General features: G+C 53.0%; 1 protein-coding gene across 1 annotated transcript; it reads right to left on the reverse strand.

Moving 5' to 3' along the window:
- Positions 1-5772: 5772 nt before the first annotated feature.
- On the reverse strand, positions 5773-10147 carry APLNR (apelin receptor). The gene has a single exon (XM_082747774.1). It carries the CDS (start codon positions 9116-9118, stop codon positions 7967-7969), a length of 1152 nt encoding a protein of 383 aa, XP_082603900.1. The 5' UTR covers positions 9119-10147; the 3' UTR covers positions 5773-7966.
- Positions 10148-17828: the final 7681 nt, after the last annotated feature.

The raw sequence follows: 17828 nt of genomic DNA on the forward strand, positions 1-17828 counted from the left end.
TTTGAGAAGCACCTGGTCTTGATGACACAAACAAGAGAAGGGCTGGGGTTCAGACTACACCTGGCTAACTATGATCTGAACAGAATGGACAGCAGAGACAAACATCAAGTTAAGCTATCACTAACACAGGTTGGACATGTCAATACTACATTCAATTTTTTGCCTACTCTGATACGTATCCCTTCCAAAGTCATCCGCAGTGTAGAAAAGAGACAATTTGGTGACCTGAAAGGAAGCAGGTCTGGGAATCAAGAGAATGAAGACAACCAACTCAGCCACCACTTAGCAATGACATTAGGAAAGTCACTTACTCCCCACCCACCCCCTCAAGGCCTCACTCCCTTAGCTAGTGAGGTGAGAAGGTAGGAGCACTCTTCTCCAGCTCAATTATGTCCTGTTTTCCATGCCATCGGGTTGAGCGGCCTGGTCTCCTGCCACAATCAGAGTGGAAACCACTTCCTTCTCCAGCCTGCAACATCTATCTTTAGTCACTCCTTTGCTAATTGCTGTGTTGCTTTTCCTAGACATAAAAATAGCTTATTAGCACATCAAATAACCACCACCTTCCAGGGGACTGACAGCCTAACAGTACCCCCAACACAGAGCTTGCAGCCAGCTGGATCCTAAGTATATGGTATACACAGGGGATTCCAGGTTTCATCCCGGAAACTAATTAATCACCATATTGGTTCATCCTTTTTCCTAAGGGCAGGGGTTATATCCATGCTCTTCAATCCTGACATCTTGCGATGACAGTCCCCAAGCTCTGGATCACTGTTGTCCCTGCTACCAAAGTCCTTTCTCTGCCAAAGAGACTGGACCCAGCCCATCTAGAGTGAAGTCTGGCTCACTCCTCTGACCAGAGGCCACTTCATCTCCATCAGACAGGAAGATTTCTTGAACTTATGGACATATTCCAGACCCAGAAGAAAATTTGCCAAATCTCTGATGCCCTTAAATCTGGCCCAGATTTTCTCAGAGACCGGAAGAGAAGTTTCCCCTGAGTATTTTTATAAAGCGGGAAGTCTGAGATTTGATTGTTCATTGAATCGGTACATCCCCACCATCATGAGTCCTTCCTCCATGAGCAGTGAATGTCCAGGCATAGATTCCCAGAAACTGTTTGACTCAGTGTCGGCTCCAGTTGGCTCCCTGATAACTTCCCCAGGAAGCCAACCAGCCTTGCACAACACCATCCAGCTAGAGAGACTTGAAGACAGTTCCCAGCACAAACACTGCACAAAGCATTTCGGTGCTATAACATGACGGGTCCTACTTACAAGAATCTCAGAAGCGCCCCCTGGGTTCTGACTCTGCGGTTCCCAAGCAACAGCTCTAAGAGGACGATGCTATTTGGTCTGAGTCAGTGGTTAGGAATCTTCGTGCTCATCAATTCTAGTTCATCTCTTCTGGCACCAGTCTTCGACTTCATCTTACCGAGCTCTTTTAAAAGTGATCAACTGATCAACCAAAAATCAGTGGTTTGGGTTTTGGTTTTTTTTTTTTTTTCTGCCTTACTTCCTGCCCTTTCTTTATCCAGTGGTTCGATCATTCCAACAAGTACCCTTTGAGCACCTGCCATATTCCAGGCACCGGGCTTACAGAGATGTGTAAACACAGCCCCTACCTTAGAGCAGCTACCCATAGGGCAGAGACAGACCAGCACACAGAGCTAGCATCATGAGGCCAAGTCCCAGTGCCCTAGGGACATGAAGAGGAGGAACAGCACGCTGGCCAAGAAAGGTAGTTCAAGCAGGTTTGGGGAATCCATTTCTGATTATCCTCTGTCCATATAGGAGGCAGCCTTGAGTAGGCAAAACAGGTGTCACATGGCTAAATGATAAAGTACGAAATGGCCCTGGCCAAGATATCCACTGAACACGAATATTGTCTCTCTCAAATGGCCAGGTTTGCAGTTACTCAGACAAGAAAATAAGTCCTGGCTTAGCTTTGAAGGCGGGAGTCAATGCCGGACATTGTAAGCCTAACAGACCCAGAGATGAACCTGTGACTTCAACCAGTACCTCAGCCTGCCCGTGGTCACTCCATGGTGCACACCAGAAGACGGCTGTGTGCCTCCACGGCCTCCTGTCTTTCCCCTGCAATGATGCTATGATTCACCATTAAACTCCAACAGAGCCGGAATCCCTCGTACATGATTTATTGCTCTGTCCTTATCACCTAGCATGGGTCTGATATAGGGAAATAAAAACATATTCATTTAAAAAGTACATGGAACAAAATACTGGATCAGTATTCCTCAAAACTATCAGGGTTATCAAAAACAAAGTCTGAGGAACTGTCCCAGCCAAGAGGAGCCTCAGGAGACATGATGGCTACATGCCACGAGGTATCCTGAGTGGGATCCTCAGAACAGAAAAAGGACATTAGGTCAAAAATGAAGCAGTCTAAACAAAATTCAGATTTAGTTAGGAATAATGTATCAAGAATGGTCCATGAATGGAGACAAAAGTGTCGTGCTAATGTAAGATGCTAATAATAAAGGAAACTGGATGTGGAGTATATGGGAACTCTCTGTATTAGATTAACAATTCTTCTGTAAAGCTAAAATAAAAGGTGTCGTAACAAAAATAGGGATAATTATCCTCAAGCACCTTTGGGTCCTCCCTCTACCTGGCTATCATTTTTCTGTCCATCATTTTTCTGACCCTCACTAGTTGCTCTACATATTCTTTTTTTTTTTTTTAAGATTTTTTTTTTAAAGATTTTATTTATTTATTTGAGATAGAGAACACAAGCCAGGGGAAAGGGGAGGGCAGAGGGAGAGAGAGAAAAAGGTTGTCCATGAGCAGGGAGCCTGACACGGGGCTCGATCCCAGGACTCTGGGTGATTCTGGATGAAGGACATTCTCTCTTTTCTAATCATGGAGCCCTGAGACATGCTCTTGCCTGGCAGTGGGAAGCATGAGTTTTAGTCCCACCTCTGCCATTTTCCCACTGTCTATTACTCACCTACCACCTACTCAACGGAAGGCAAGGTTCTCCATGTTGCTCCATGAAGACAGGAATGATGTCAGGTTCATCTCAGTATCTCCAGCTTCTAAGACAATCCAGGCACATAGTAGGCACTGAACAAAAAGTTTATTGAGTGAATAAATCCCCGACCACTGCTTGAGACTCTCGCAATCTCATTATAATCAGTCAGCCCAGGGTCTCTAAATCTCCTTTATTGTCATCTTGATTTTACAACTGTCTCTGGCATTGCTCTCAAGGACCTCCGAAGCATTTGGTCAATAATTCACAAGAGTTGCACCAGCTGCACCAGACCCTACAAGCTTCCAATGGCTTGGAGTTCAGACAGAGGGGTATCAGCTGAGAAAGGCAGACATCCCGTCTGGGTCCTGTCATGCTATGTCATCCTGGCACAGTCTTCCCAAGGGATCTACCAGCCCCGTGTAGCTTCCTCCAACAAGCGCAGTGTGATTGGACCAGAACTCCCACCCTCTGTCTAGGAGACCCCAACATATATCTTTAGGAAACAGTCCAAGCCCAGGCAGGGGGAGACAGGAAGCCATCCTCCCCCAAAAATCCCTGGCCCCAGTGTCTAGTGACCTGGACAATAGTCCCAGGCCCCAATCTGCTGTCATCCAGTCTCTGGGACCTGGACAAGTTTGTCTCGGTGCCTCTGCCTGGCTCCTGTCCCAGAGCTGGTGCAGGTGGCAGAAAGCACAGATGAGGGGGTTCTGGTTCCTCACAGGGGCTGTGCTCCTTCTCTTTTGTGGGTAATTCCTCTGCACAGAGCCTTCCACCACCAGCAGCACCAGCCCCCCACAGGCACACTCTCTGAGGTCTGTCCTGACACCCTGCCTGGACTCATTCCACAGTGTCCATTAACCCTCCGAACACCTGGTATGCTCCCTTCTTAGAGCTTACTGCTTAGAATCGCCCCCTCACGGTCTCCACCAGCCCGCACCCCGCTGGGTCCTGTTCACCGTCTGATCCTGCGTCCACCACTCCGCCTGGCACAGAAGTAGTAAGGACGGGATGAGGAAGCACGCTGGGTGCCTGAGTGAAGACCTGAAGAAAATTGCGGACGATGAGTTATTAACTGCTCTGCAAAATTACAGCTTTTTGGATAACTTACCTCAAATTCCCCTGGAGGATTGGTGAAGTTTTGGAGGGTTTTTTTTGTTTGTTTTTTTTTTTTTTTTTTTTTGCTATTTTTTTTTTTAACAGCATCTGTGAAAAAGGGGGAGGGGGGGCTCAAATAGCTCTTGTTGCAGTTGTAAATTCCTGCTGGGTTTCCTGGTGGGCTTCCAAAGACTGAAAACAAGTACTGACACCCTGTCCTCCAGCTTCCTCCCTGCCGCCCCCCCCCCCACTGGGCCCCTCACTCTCCTTATCTCTCTCTCTCTCCACATTCTCTGTCTCTCCCCTCACTCTCTCTCTGTCTCTGTCTCTCTCTGTCTCTGTCTCTTTTTCTGTCTGTCTCTCTCTCTCTCTCTTTCTCTCTGTCTTTGTCTCCATTGCTCTCTCCGTCTATCTCTCTGTCTCTCTATCTCTCTGTGTCTTTCTCTGTATCTCTCTATGTATCTCTCTGTCTCTGTCTCTCTCTCTCTCATGCATTTCCCACCATTTCTCTCCCCTCCCCATCCTGACCCAGTCCCTGAGCACTGAGCACCCCCCTTGTGGGCCAGTACCTTACACCGGGGGCTTCACTCTCCTCCCAGTACCCGGCACCGCCTCTCTTGTACTTTGGGAAAGGCAGGGACCAAGAGCTCAGGCTTAGGGTGTGGACAGACCCAGCTGTCCCAGGCCTCGTTCTTCCATGTACGGGCTGTGTAACCTTCTCAAGGTAGGTGACTAACATCTCTGAGCCTTGGCTTCCTTCTCGGCAAACTGAGGTGAACATACCCCACTCAGAGCATTGCAAGGATTCAATGAGATAGTGCTTAGAAGTGCTTAGCACACACCACGCTGAATCACAGTAACCATGGGCTCTCTCGGTCTTGTCTGTTCTACTGTGGTGGTTGCTTTGGTGATACCCACTGACACGGCTATACCCGAAATCTGCTTGGGAGATGATGAGCACCTCTGGACTGAGTGTTTCCCCCCAAGGATGGTTTCAGACTCTTCCTCCTCCAAATCAACAACCATCCAGAGCCCCGTTTCCTCTTGTCTCTGACTCGCTCCTCCTTGGTGTCCACCTTCATTTGCCCACAGAATCTGTGTGGATGCGGACATCCCCGAACCTAGCCTCCCCCAGAAATCATCTGAGGAGCTTTTAGAAGTTAAGAACACCCAGGGTGAGCCCAGGAGAGTCGGATTCCTTAGGTCTGGGGTACCGCTCGAGAGTGAGCGTTTGCAGACATTCAGGGTCACCGATCCAAGGCCAGGCACCTGAACTTCTTATCTAAACTGAGTGGTTCCTCAAGGGACAATGAATTAGTGAATTGGTGAATAAATGAATGCTAGCATTTTCCTACATGCCTGTGCTCTGGACTCCAAAATGTGTGCCCATTTGTCCCACAGGTTCTCAGAACACAAAAACTGAGCTGCCCCCTGCTCCCCGCCTTTACTTCCTGTGCCTCCCCTGGTCTCTGTCCCCACCTGTGCCCTGCGCTGTGTCTGTCGCTCTGGGTTCTGCCCGCCTCCCCCACTCCCTTTCCAGTTTCCCACTTGACTTCCCTTAGCTCCTACTTTCCTCCTGTGCTCCCTCAGCCCACACCACCTCCCACTGGAACACTTGCAAATGGGGGACCTTAACTCATCCCAAGACGTCTGTGTGAGCAGAGGCTTTGGACACAACAGTTACACAAAACAGATTTATTGAATGAACCGCAGTGACTAAGAGGGTCAGAAAAAAAATAGCAGAGACATTCCAAAGAAGGGGCTGGTCGGGGGTGAGGGAGCCTCCCCACTCTGTCCAGGACAACCAATGAGTTCCAGGCAAGAGGTCTCTGGGGTCACCATGAGGGCCTCAGAAGGGCACCCTCGTCCCTTCTAGATCTTCTAGATGTTTCCTCCAGCCTTAACCGCATACTTTGAGGAGAGCCCTGGGCTGAGAAAGGGAGTCTACGGAAGATTCTGGCCTGTGAAAGGGAGACTAAGCTGCAAGGGGCCTCTTCCTTTCTCCTCCTTCCTCTGCTCCCAGAGCTGGCGCCATCCCAGGGATGGTCAAGCTCTGCATTGACACCAAGCCGGGCTCTTCCTGCCTCCGTGGCGCAAATCTTGTCCTTCACGTCCTGTCCGGAGTCCTCCAAGAACAAAACCTGGAATATACACACCCTGCCCCCAGCTCACAAAGGCCTGCCGTCAATTTGGTCCTTGAGGCCTCGCTGGTGGCATGACGTCAGGCCCTCAGCCTTGCTGCAGCTGCTCGGGTCACCGTGCCCAGCCCCCCAGCCCAGCAGGAGAGGCCAACGGTGATCCTGAGGGTGAGGTGAGAAAAAACCCACCCAGCGCTTTTCACCCCAGGCAAGAATGCCACAGACCCTGGAAAAGTGAGAATGGCAAGGAACACACTCATCAAGTCAGAGCAGGGTGGGGAGGCGTGGAGAAGGGGCCAAGGGAAGCTCTAACCCACCTCCTACTTCCCTCAGGGAACTAGGAAGGATGCGACCCAGCACACTGAGTGTCCCCAGGCCTTGGGGACAGATCTCCCCAGAGGGGCTGGCCCCCAGCACTAGCATAGACTTCTCTCTTAAAGCACGGACCTGCCGTCAGGGCCCCCAAATCCAGTGGGGGCGGGGTGGACTCATTTTATTCTCATTTTATTCTCTATTGCCTCAATATGTCTCCCTCCCCCCAAGGATATTGTGTGAAGAGTGGTGAAGCGGTAGACAGTAGGGGGGTAGTTCACCCAAATGACGCGTGACGCTCTTCCATGTACACACACACACACACACACACATGCATGCACACACACATAAATCTTGGCACCCAGATGCACCAGTGCTCAAGAAAAGTGTCCTGGCTGGGGATGCCAGGCGTGGTGTGGAGGCCTGTAGGGGCTAGAGGGATGAGGAATCGGAGAGGGAAGCCAAGCAGCATGTAGACTAAATACAGACTCCTTTCTTCCCCGGCGTTCCCTTCCCAACTCCCCACTCCTCTATGACTCCAAGGAGCCAGCCGTCCCTGCACCAACCCCACAGCCTTCCGATGGACGCAGGGAACAGAGGCTGAAGAGAGGGTCTGAGGAAATCTGCAAAAAGCTCATCTAGTTGGCATCTGGGAGGGGCTGCAAGAGGGGAGACCCCTTCTGGAATCCTTAGTGCCTGAAAGTGAACTGATCCAGTTTGCAGGAAAGTTCCGCAGCTCCCAGCTGCAGAGCCTGGAGCTAACTTGGCTGACACCAGCCCTCCCTCGCCAGCTGCCCGCCCCACCGAGGTCCCCCGCTGCACTCCAGGGAGCCCAACAGAGCTGGGGCCAGGGCCATGTGTGCAAGCTTCAGGATTCTTAACCCTTAGGAGCCCTACACAACCAGGAAGCGAACAGGGGAGAAAGAAGGGACTGAGGGAGGGGATGTGCTCCAGGAGAGGGGGTTGGAGCCAGTAGGTAAGGATTCGGAGCAGAAAGTGCAGCTAAGAGGGCAAAGCAGGGGCAGGGAGAGGGGAGAGAACATTAGAAGAAAGGAGGGAAAAGAAAATGCTGGAGATCCAAGAAAAAGAGTGGGGGCAACACATTTCAGTTGAGCCAGGTTGACCTCCCCTGTTTTATACAAATGGGGAAACTGAGGCTCCAGGGGGTTAAGAGACTGGAGCAAAGTCCCTCTCACAGATACCGAGTGGCCCAGCGCCAGCGCGAGTCCGCCGGACTCAGTCTCCTTCCACTAAACCACAAAACTCAAGGAGGAAGGAGGACCAGGGGGGCAGGGAGGCAGGGAGCGAGGAAAAGGGTCAAATGCAAGGGAGAAGGTGCTATCATGCTACCTGACTTTCAGAGAGCAAGGGCAGAGGCCAGGGTGGGGCGGAGGGCACCGGGCTCCTCTCTGATCCCCCCAGCCCTAGTCAACCACGAGTGTCTCTTGGCTGTAGGGGATGGACTTCTCGTTCATCTGCTCTCCACCCTTTCCGGAATTGGGGCCGGGCCCCTGGCTGTGGCCGGAAGAGTAGCTGGCCGACTTCTCGCCGCTGCTGCTGTGCGAGGCGCCCCGGCACCTGCTCCGGCCGCAGCACAGCATGGAGGTGCAGGCTTGGCGGAAGCGCGGGTCGAAGAAGGCGTAGAGGAAGGGGTTGAGGCAACTGTTGACGTAGCTGATGCAGGTGCAGTAGGGGAAGACGTTCATGAGGAAGATGTCGAAGTCGCAGGGCCAGTGCAGCAGGCTGCCCAGCATGTAGAGCGTCTTCACCAGGTGGTAGGGCATCCAGCAGAGCGCGAAGGTCACCACCAGCACCACGATGATGCTGAGCAGCCGGCGCCGCTTCCGCAGGCCCTCGATGCGCTCCTTGCGGAAGTGGCCGGCGATGGTTTGCGCGATGAAGAAGTAGCAGGTCAGCATGATGGTGAAGGGGACCACGAAGCCCACGGCGGTGGACGAGACCCCCAGGCCCACCTCCCAGGCCCACTCCGAGCTGGAGGCGGCCACCATGGAGTAGTCCATGTAGCACTGCACCCTCGTGGTGTTCTCCAGGTCCCCGGTGGAGCGGAACACCATGACCGGCACGGCCAGGAGCGCGGCCAGCACCCACAGGCCCGCCGTGGCCGCCGCCCCGCTGACCCGCAGCCTCAGCCGAGCGTTGGCCACGGGCCTCACGATGGCCAGGTAGCGGTCGAAGCTGAGCCCGGTGAGGCAGAAGACGCTGGCGTACATGTTGACGAAGATCACGTAGCTGCTGAGCTTGCACGCGAAGGTGCCGAAGGGCCAGTCGTAGTCCCGGTACGTGTACGTGGCCCACAGCGGCAGGGTCACCACGAAAGTCAGGTCCGCCACGGCCAGGCTGGCGATGAAGATGTCGGCCGAGCGTCTCTTCTCGCGGCTGCTGCGGAACACGGTCCAGAGCACCAGCCCGTTGCCCGTGGTGCCCAGGAGGAAGACCAGCAAGTAGATGGCGGGGATGAGGGCCCCCGAGGACTTCCAGTCCGAGTACTCGCACTCAGACTGGTTGTCTGCCCCGTAGTAGTTGTCGAAATCGCCAGCCTCCTCCATGCTGGGCATTGGAGAGAAGACGGGCAGGGGGTCCTTGGGGTCCCAGCTCCGTGGCTGTGGCACCAACTCAGCAAGGGCCCCGAGCGGCTGGCCTGGCCTGAGCCTCCGAGGGCAGGCGAGAAGGGCTGAGGGTGTCCAGCGCCCTTCCCGGCCAGCGAGCGGCAGGAGCTGCGACCGGATTCTGGAGGATGCCTGCTCCCGCAGACTTCCCTCCACCCTCTCCTGCCTTGTCCTGGCCTCAGCTAGGACACTTCCTTGCACCCTCCTGAGTCTCTGTCTCCTCCTTGTCTGGTCACTCCCCCCTCCCACCTCCAGACCAACCCCTCACTTGGAAGTCTTAAGATCTTTAAGTTACAGCCCACTTTTTTTTTTTTTTCCCTCCTTCTTCTCCCTGGGCAAGTGGACCACACTGAGCCCTGCCGTGCTGGGCAGAAGATTATCTGGGGTTCGCAGCAGCCTGCTCTCCTCCTGGCCCCGCCTTCACCCTCTGGCTACCACCCACCCATTCCCCAGCCTCTAGGCCTGGCTTCCTCTGGCCTCTGGAGCACCCCCTCCCCAATCCTCCCTACCCTCCCACTCTCACCCCCTCCCATCCACTCTAAATGGGGCAAATTATGCAGATTGGAATCCAGCCTGAGCTGGAGCCAGGACGGTTGGGGGGGGCAGGGAGGGTGTGAGATTTCGCAGGATGCTCCCAGCACCTGGCAAGCCCTCCTGGCCAGCAGGTCTGGCCCCTCACGTCTGGCCCCCACCCCCCTCCTCCTGCCCTCCCAGTCCCCCCCCACCCAGACCAGACTTCACTCTTCCCCTCACAGTCATCATCCTTGACTCCTCCACTTTGACCCCCCCCCTTTGGGAACATTTATGGTTTACAGACACAGTTAAGGGGATTTCTCTACAATTCATAAGCTGTTGGCCGACTGCGGTTTGCAGACAGCCTACGAAGTTTTAGAGGGTTGAGGACAGAGTCCCAGGAGAAAGAAAGCCCAGACAAAAGTCATTAAGTCTGTGGGGAAACTGAGGCCTAAGGAGGTAAATGTCCTGCTTAAAGTCACAGGATGGATCTCGTTACAATTCTCTTGTTTGTTTTTCTTCTTCTCCAAGCACCTAACAGGGCTTGCCGGATGATAGGTGATCACTAAATGATTGAGTGAGTAAAATAGATGGGTGAACTGGGGGGTGACTGAAAAGAAGGGGTCATATGCGCTAAGGACCTAGGTGCATTTCAGTCTTTGGGGACCACGTCTCTAGGAGACCATGCAGCCAGGGGAGGGGGCAGAGAAAGGGGTGGTCACTGAGGGACTGCTGTGGGTACAGTCGCCCACACACTCACTTTGCACTTTTCCAGGAGCTCTGGGCAGGAAAGAGGGAAGGTACACAAGACATGATTTTTAAATATAACCCCCAAGAGTGGAGAAGTCCGTCTAAAGTTGAGCAGGGATACGACGGGACAAAATCAGCAGATAAATCATGGCCCCATCCAAAGCAAAGGGCTTCTAAAATCAGAATTCCTGGTCTCCAAGGAGGGTTGTTCAGAAAACCTTCTGCAGGGGTTTTTAAGCCAGGGCCCCAGACTCAAATACCCACAAGGACCTGGTTGAGAGTGTTCTACATTCCGTATATCCTTACTATCCCTTTCAGTTGGCACAATGACTTGCACTCTTACTAATCTCCACTTACGGATAAGGAAATGAAGACACGGGGAAGTGAAATAACTTGGCCAAGGTCACTCAGCCAGTCATTGTCAGAGCCAGAATTTGAGCACATGAGCTCACCCTCAAACTTCTCCTCTCCCCCAACCTTTTTTAGGTTGAGGGTTTTTCACCTTCTGAGTGTTACAGAAATGTAGGATAGCACTAAGATACCTGTAATTTATTCTAAAATAAGCTCTCTTGAGCGAAATTTTTATAAAAGATGGACTAAAATATTTTATAGATCCTCCCTACCCCACCCCACCCCTGTCCCTGATGGAACAGGTTATGAGAACTCTGGCTAGGAATGTCTGTGCCCTTAGGGTTGGCACCATAACTCGATCCAGAAACTGCCCTGTGGCCAGCCATTCCCAAAGAGGATTCCAGAAAGCTAACAGGACCCAGTAGACAGTCTGGGACATGCTTGCTCCGGCATGTTTGTCTAATAGAAGTCTAGGCAGGTGGCAGAATGCCTTTCATTAATCCGTCCGTAAACTTGGGTGAAAGTGATTACCCTTGTCGGATTACCTCAACCTTGACCTATCAAAAGGGACCTGAGAGGTGTGTAGGAACGAGTTCGTCTCGGTCAGGTCATAATTGATGGTAGCTATTATGTATTAAATTGCTTGCTTGAAACATTGCAGGATAAAGGCCAAGTGCCAGACACCCGGGTAATCCAGATCTTCTCTCATTCTCCCAGAAAGATGCAGGAAACAGGGCCCTTTGCAGCTAGAAACATAGAAGGGAAGCCAGTGAGCTTGGAGCATTCCCAAAATCAGGTCTCCCCCGCACCCCCCCCCCCATAGCCATTCCCACTTGGATCCTGAGCCATGTAGAGAGTCCCTTTATGGGCCCATCTCTTTAGTCCTCTGGCCACTAGGCTCTCTGTCTCTGAGGGGGTAAGAAGTGGTTCATCTCACCAGGGGAACCAGACTTGTTGAAATGGAAGGGAACTGGGGGCCAAGCCTCGGAGAGGGCTACTGGTTAGGGCTGGACTGGGTGAAGCGCAGATAAGATCTGACCTCCTGCCCCGTGGTAGCCAGAAATCACAGAATCAGCCAGCCTCGCCTCCTGGCCTGGCACCCAAGACCCCTGTCCATCCCACACAGAAGATAAGCTTAGTCAAGAGGAGCCATAGCTAAAGCCTGATGTTATGTGCCTCCAGGGCTCTGAAGGAATTCCTCACCAGACAGAGCACACCAGGGCAGACACCTGTTTTCATTTGGGCACCACCCCTCCCCCACTCAAGCCGGAGCCTGGCAAAGGCCTGTTGAATTAAAACTGTAGGAAACACACTCAGGAGAAGACGGGAAAGGCCGGGTCTTCACTCCAGGGCCACTCCTTCTGCGCTCCTTTGCTGCATTGATCCAGGATAATCGGCCCTGAGCCATCTGGCAAGCCGGCAGCTGGGGCAGGGCTGTTGGCCAGTGTCCCCCAGGCTGGCCTGCCCTGGAGAGGCCAACCCAGTTGCCCCAGGGACTCCGCGCTCTCCCCAGTCATTTCTTCAGGATATTGTGAGGAGTCTGGCGTGAACAGCTCCTGTCAGATCAGCGCCCCAGACCAGCTGCGGGTCCCTCTGGGGACAGCCCAGACTGATGGGGACCTCTGCAGCCAGTGAATCAGTCGCCGTCACCCACCCCAGCCCTGGGCTGGCTCCTGGCCTAGAAAGCGAGGCCCGGGGCTGTGTGTGTGGCTGTGTGAGCTCACGGCCAGGCTAGCGTAGGCTGTGGGGTGCGAGTGTGCTTCCGCGAGCTGCTGTGTGCTGGGCTCAGGGACTGGATGGGCCTCCTCCTTGGAGGGACAGGCAAGAGGGGTTAATTGGATCTCTCGAAGGGCTTGGGGTGAGGGAGAAAGCCCAAAGTCTGCCGAGACCTGCCCGGACCTTGCCCCAGGCTCTGGGTGGGGGACATCAAAGCGCAAGCTGTCTTTCTCTGCCTCTTGCTGACTTCTCACCTCCTCCTCCAGCACCCCCTCCAGCCCCCTCACTTCACAGCTCTGCTTTGAACTCACCCAGGGCCACGGGGCCCTTTTCTCCCCTTCCCCAGAGAAAGCACAGCTGTGTCCTGAACAGCTGGTGGTGTTATCTGTGGGGAAGGAGGGGGAGGCCCGGGATGGGGATGAAGCTGAGCTGCTCAGCCCACTCAGGGATTCCTCTCCCCTTTCTTCAGCCACACAACAACCCCTTCCCCATCCCAGCCCTGTGCACACTCACACACACACACTCACACACACACACACACACACACACTCACTCACAAGCCCTATCTTAGCAGTTTATCTGAGCAAAACCAAATGGCCAGCTGCCTCTGACAATTAAAGCAGACCCCCCACCCCTCAGCCCCTCAGCAGCCCCTTCCTTTTCCCCTGGCCATTTGGTGCCACTTCAAACTCCCAGGCGCTCTCCAAACACAGAGGACACCCGGGGCTCCGGGGACAGCAAATGCAGGAAAGCCTGCTGGCCCAAGCACCAGACCATATAAGTTCCAGTCCCATCTTGGCTACTAATTCATTCACTCAGCAAATATTTAATGAGCAGCTAGTATCAGCCAGACTCCCGCCGAGGCACGTGGCGCACGCTGAATTGTGCGGGCAGCTCAGACCACATCCCTGATCTCCAGCACAGGCCTTCTAGAGGCGGAGAAGAGCCCAAAGAGCCGATTGCAAAACAGACTTGAGGAACTCCAATAATGAGGAGAGCTGCATGGAGTGGAGAGTGACCGGCAGGGTGAGCCTCCAGAAGAGGGCCTTCTTGGTGCGGCTGACCTTCTAGCTAAAATCTGAATGACCACCTTGCCTGTGACCCAGCACCAGGCTCTGCCCTCTCTGAGCCTCAGGGTCCCTGTCCGTACAGGAGGGCACGGGTCCACCTGGAGATTCTGGGACCTGTGGCCGTGGCTCCCAGAGGTGGTTGGAAAAGTGGATTTCTTGCTAACAGGGTCAGAACAGGGAGGCGAAATGAGATCAGAATCCGTTCTCCCGGCTGTGGCACCAAGTCCCCCCCCCCATAAATAAATGGGTCATTTATTAGGCTGTGATTCCCCTCAGCCACCCCCTCACCCTCCACCTGACATTACCCCCCCCCATTATTTAACACAAAGTTGGGCCTCTAGTAAATGTGTGGGGACCCTTTCTCAAGCCATTGACCCGCCTCACCCAAGCTGAAGCCCTAGAAGACAGTAGTGGGGTGGGGGGCAAGGGGGTCTCATGGGGGCAGCCTCAGCATTTCATGAAACCTTTTGGAAATGGCGCACCCCCCCCCCCGTGGCCCGTTATCAAACAACCCTCCTTAAATGTCAAGGCTCCCCCGAGCTTGGATTTTCACCACCCACTTTGGTGGCTCTGGTTCCTCCTCCCTGGTACTCAGGAGGTCTTTGATGAATAAGAACTGAGAATATGAATTAATGATTATTTCACAGGGAGGACTAGATAAACAGAATCCTTCCAAAATGACCACGCACTGCTCAGGGAGAAGGGAGAGCTTGGCCAGTGGGCTCTGCTGTGCGGCCAGTCCTCCGTCCCATACACTCGGCTTTGCTGATGAGCAAAGGGAGGCCTGAGGGTGACAAGGGAGCTCCTCCAGGTGTCCCCACTGGGTCAGACCCACGGTCCCCCGTGCCACTCAGTCTTCCCCTCCCATCCCTAAAGATCAAGACCCAAGGACGCCTGTCTCCTTGGAACTCACTCGCCTTTGTTAGCCTGACAGGAGGGCCTGGGCAGGAGGCAGCTAGGACAGGAAACAGAGTGGAGGCCGGAAGGAGTTCAGGAAGAGGTGGACAGGCCCCGGGCCCCCGCTCACACCAAGGCCTCTCCAGTCTTCAGGAGAGCAACAGGGTGTTTCCAAAAATATTTACAGTGAGTCTAAATTAATGAGGTCCTGTATCAGGACGGACAATGGGAGGATGTGGAGCCAGGCCCTCCAGGGGAGAAGACCAACGCCAAACAGCCCATCGGCTGCACCAGGGCTCTGGAGCTTGGGGAAGGCCCCCCGCGACCCACCCCGACTGCACTGGAGGAGGAAGTCAAGCCCTCCGCCCTGGGGCCAGAGTGGGCACTGCAGACAATGGCTCCCCATCCTGGCTGCCCAGAACACAGCCTCCCGGGGAAAAGGAAGACCTCCTGGACCCCCAGGACTGCAAAGAGCAACCCACCTGCCTCCCGGCTCCAATCCAGCCCGGGAATCTCCTCGATTACACCCCAGTCTAAGGGTCCACCACGGCTTCTTGAACACCTCTGCTGACCAGACACTCACTCCTGCCCTGGGGAGCCCATGCCCGCTCCACATGGGTACAACACTGCTCATTCCAACAGCGCCATGTGCCAACAGAGCACAGGTGTTCAGACCACAGTACTGCTGCCTACCAGTCACGTTGCCATGGGTAAAGGAGCCATTTCAAGCCTCGCTTTTCTCATCTATAAAATGGACGTTGTTATAGTATCTACCTTATGGGGTTGCTGTGAGGCTTCAACACGAGGTAAAGTGGTAGGGGTAGGGGGTTGCCACGCAGGCAGAAAGACGCAGCAAAGATGCAGAGGCAAAACAAAGTTGTTTTGGTTTGTTTGTTTCCTTTCATTTTGCGTCTCTGCAAAACCTCTGGGGGCTACAGTTAGATAGAGCCAGAAAAGCCAAGCTCCATCTTGTTGCCGTTAAAGTGACACAGAGGGACACCTGGGGGCCTCAGTCAGTTAAGCATCTGCCTTTGGCTCAGGTCATGATCCCAGGGTCCTGGGATCAAATCCCACATCAGGCTCCCTGTTCAGCGGGGAGCCTGCTTCTCCCTCTCCCTCTGCTGCTCCTGCTGCTTGTGTGCTCTCTCTCTGACACATTAATTAATTAAATCTTTAAAATAAATAAATAAAGTGACACAGAGAAGCTCGACCTGCACTGTCCCGTGTATTGGCCACTCAGCAAAGGTGCCCCCGAGCCCTTGAAACGTGGTCAGGGCCAGAGAAGAAGAGCTCCGGGTATAAAATAACATGCCGGCTGCAAAGACTCCACACAGACAGAAGACGGAAGACATCTCATTCGTAATTCTTTATATTGATTACCCGTCCAAATGATAATGTTTTGAATACATTGGGGTAAATGAAATACATGACTCAAATGAATTTTACCTGTTTCTTTTGCTTTATTAATGTGGCTATTGGGATTATGTTCCTGTTGGACAGCGCTAAAGGACCAGCTCTACCCTTTAAGACGCCCACTCCAGAGGCACCTCGGGGGTGGTTTAGGAAGGGGAAGTAAATGCCGTTGTCCAGACTGAAGTTCTGTATTAAGGGGAAGGCTGGGATTTTTTTTTTTTTTTTTCGTCAAATGGCACCATCCAAGAGGGATGTGATTTCTCTTCTTCCTGAGCTAGGATGCCAAGCTAACATGACTTCTAGGACTAGGTGAACTCTTTTCACATCCTGATGGGTGACGTTGTCAGGCACCACAGAACCGCTTCTAAACACTTTCCTCAATGTGATTTTCATTAAGAAAAATTTTTTAATTTCATTAAAAATTCATCAGGTAACTTCTATCACGATTTCCATTTTACAGGTCAGTAAATCAAGGTTCGGAAACTTACCTCACTAGCTCAGGAGCATTTGGCTTACAAGCAACAGAGAGGAGACAGAGGGCTGCCATCAGGGCTCATGGGAGTCCACAAGGTCATGACAGCAACAAAATAATTTGCAAGACCTGCAAACGTGCTTTGCGCTGATTACATGAGTTAACCCTGAGGGCAAAGTGCCTGCTTTCAAATCCTCATTCTGCTACTCTAGCTCTCTGAGCCTTGGTTTCATTAACTATACAGTGGGGTAACAACACACTTGCAGTGGTCAGAACTATGAGATACTAGAGAAAAAGACCAGGTCCATGCCTGGCAGAGAGAATTGCTCAGCAAACATTGCTGATTACAGTGATCTTATTCTCGCAATCACCTGACGGGACTGGAAGGGTCCATGAAAATAAATAGGAACGATAGTATTCCCAGCTTACAAATGCAGAAATTGAGGCACAAAGATATGGAGAATCTTGGCCAAGTCCCCTGATTTCTAAGTCTTGGAAGGAGACTTCAAACCCAGGATGGCTGGCTCCCCTGGTATATAGTTCATCATCCTGAACAATCTGTGAAGTCATATTTTTTTCTTGTTCTTTAAAACGTTCTATTTTAGTTTCTTGAGGTATGAACATTGTCTGCTCTGCCTGCCTAACATTTTGATTGCAGCCAGTGGGACAGTCCCCAGCTTGGTGTGAGTGCGGAGAGGCTGCCGCTGTGTGCCGCGGAGCTCAGTGGAGGGGTTACCCAGGACCCCGAGGACGCCCCGAGTACCACAGGTGTCCGATGGCCATGGGCCTTTGCCAAGGAGACATGAGGCAGTTACTACAGCATCTCTTGCCCCTAGGACTGCTCAGGGACTAGGAGTGGTCGGGGAGATGGAAATAAGCACTGGACATCAGTGTCACTACCAGACCAGAGCACAGAGCTGCCTCCCAAGCTACACCCTGGCCAGGCTGGGATCCGCTGTGTGCTTCTGACCTGGGAGATGCTGACATCTGGTGGGGACGAGCTGGTACTCGGTCTTGACCTCCCCTGAGCCTGATTCTCAGCACTGGCTTCTGGGCCCTCCCTTGGGGGCAAAGACCCCGTGAGCAGAGTCCCCCGGGTGGCTAAGGTAGCCAGACCTCTCCTTCTCCTGGGTTCCCATGGCATCTGGAATTGCCAACCCCAGATTCTTCCAGCTGTGGGGCTGTGCTAAGAATCTTTAGCACAGGGGACTTACCCACAGTCCAACCAGCTGGTGATTCTGAGGCTGAGCGGATCCTAGCACCCAGCTAGCTCAGGAGCCCAGTGTCCTGGAGAATCAAGCACTAGATCTTTACACCCACCACAGTGTTTTGAGCTACATGTTATTTCCTGAAGTGTAGTTACACTGAGCTGTAATCACCCCATATCACATTATGACCCTCACGTAGGAAAAGAGATGTTCTTGTCATTTCCACTTTGGGTGAAAACCAGACACACTGAATCATCCTCAGGGTTATT

The sequence above is a fragment of the Mustela nivalis genome (genome assembly GCF_964662115.1).
Source record: "Mustela nivalis genome assembly, chromosome: 9".
Classification (NCBI taxonomy): Eukaryota; Metazoa; Chordata; class Mammalia; order Carnivora; family Mustelidae; genus Mustela; species Mustela nivalis.

What these genes read in the sequence shown, in the direction of transcription:
- APLNR (XM_082747774.1), bottom strand. Translation starts at nt 9,118, where the DNA reads ATGCCCAGCATGGAGGAGGCTGGCGATTTCGACAACTACTACGGGGCA.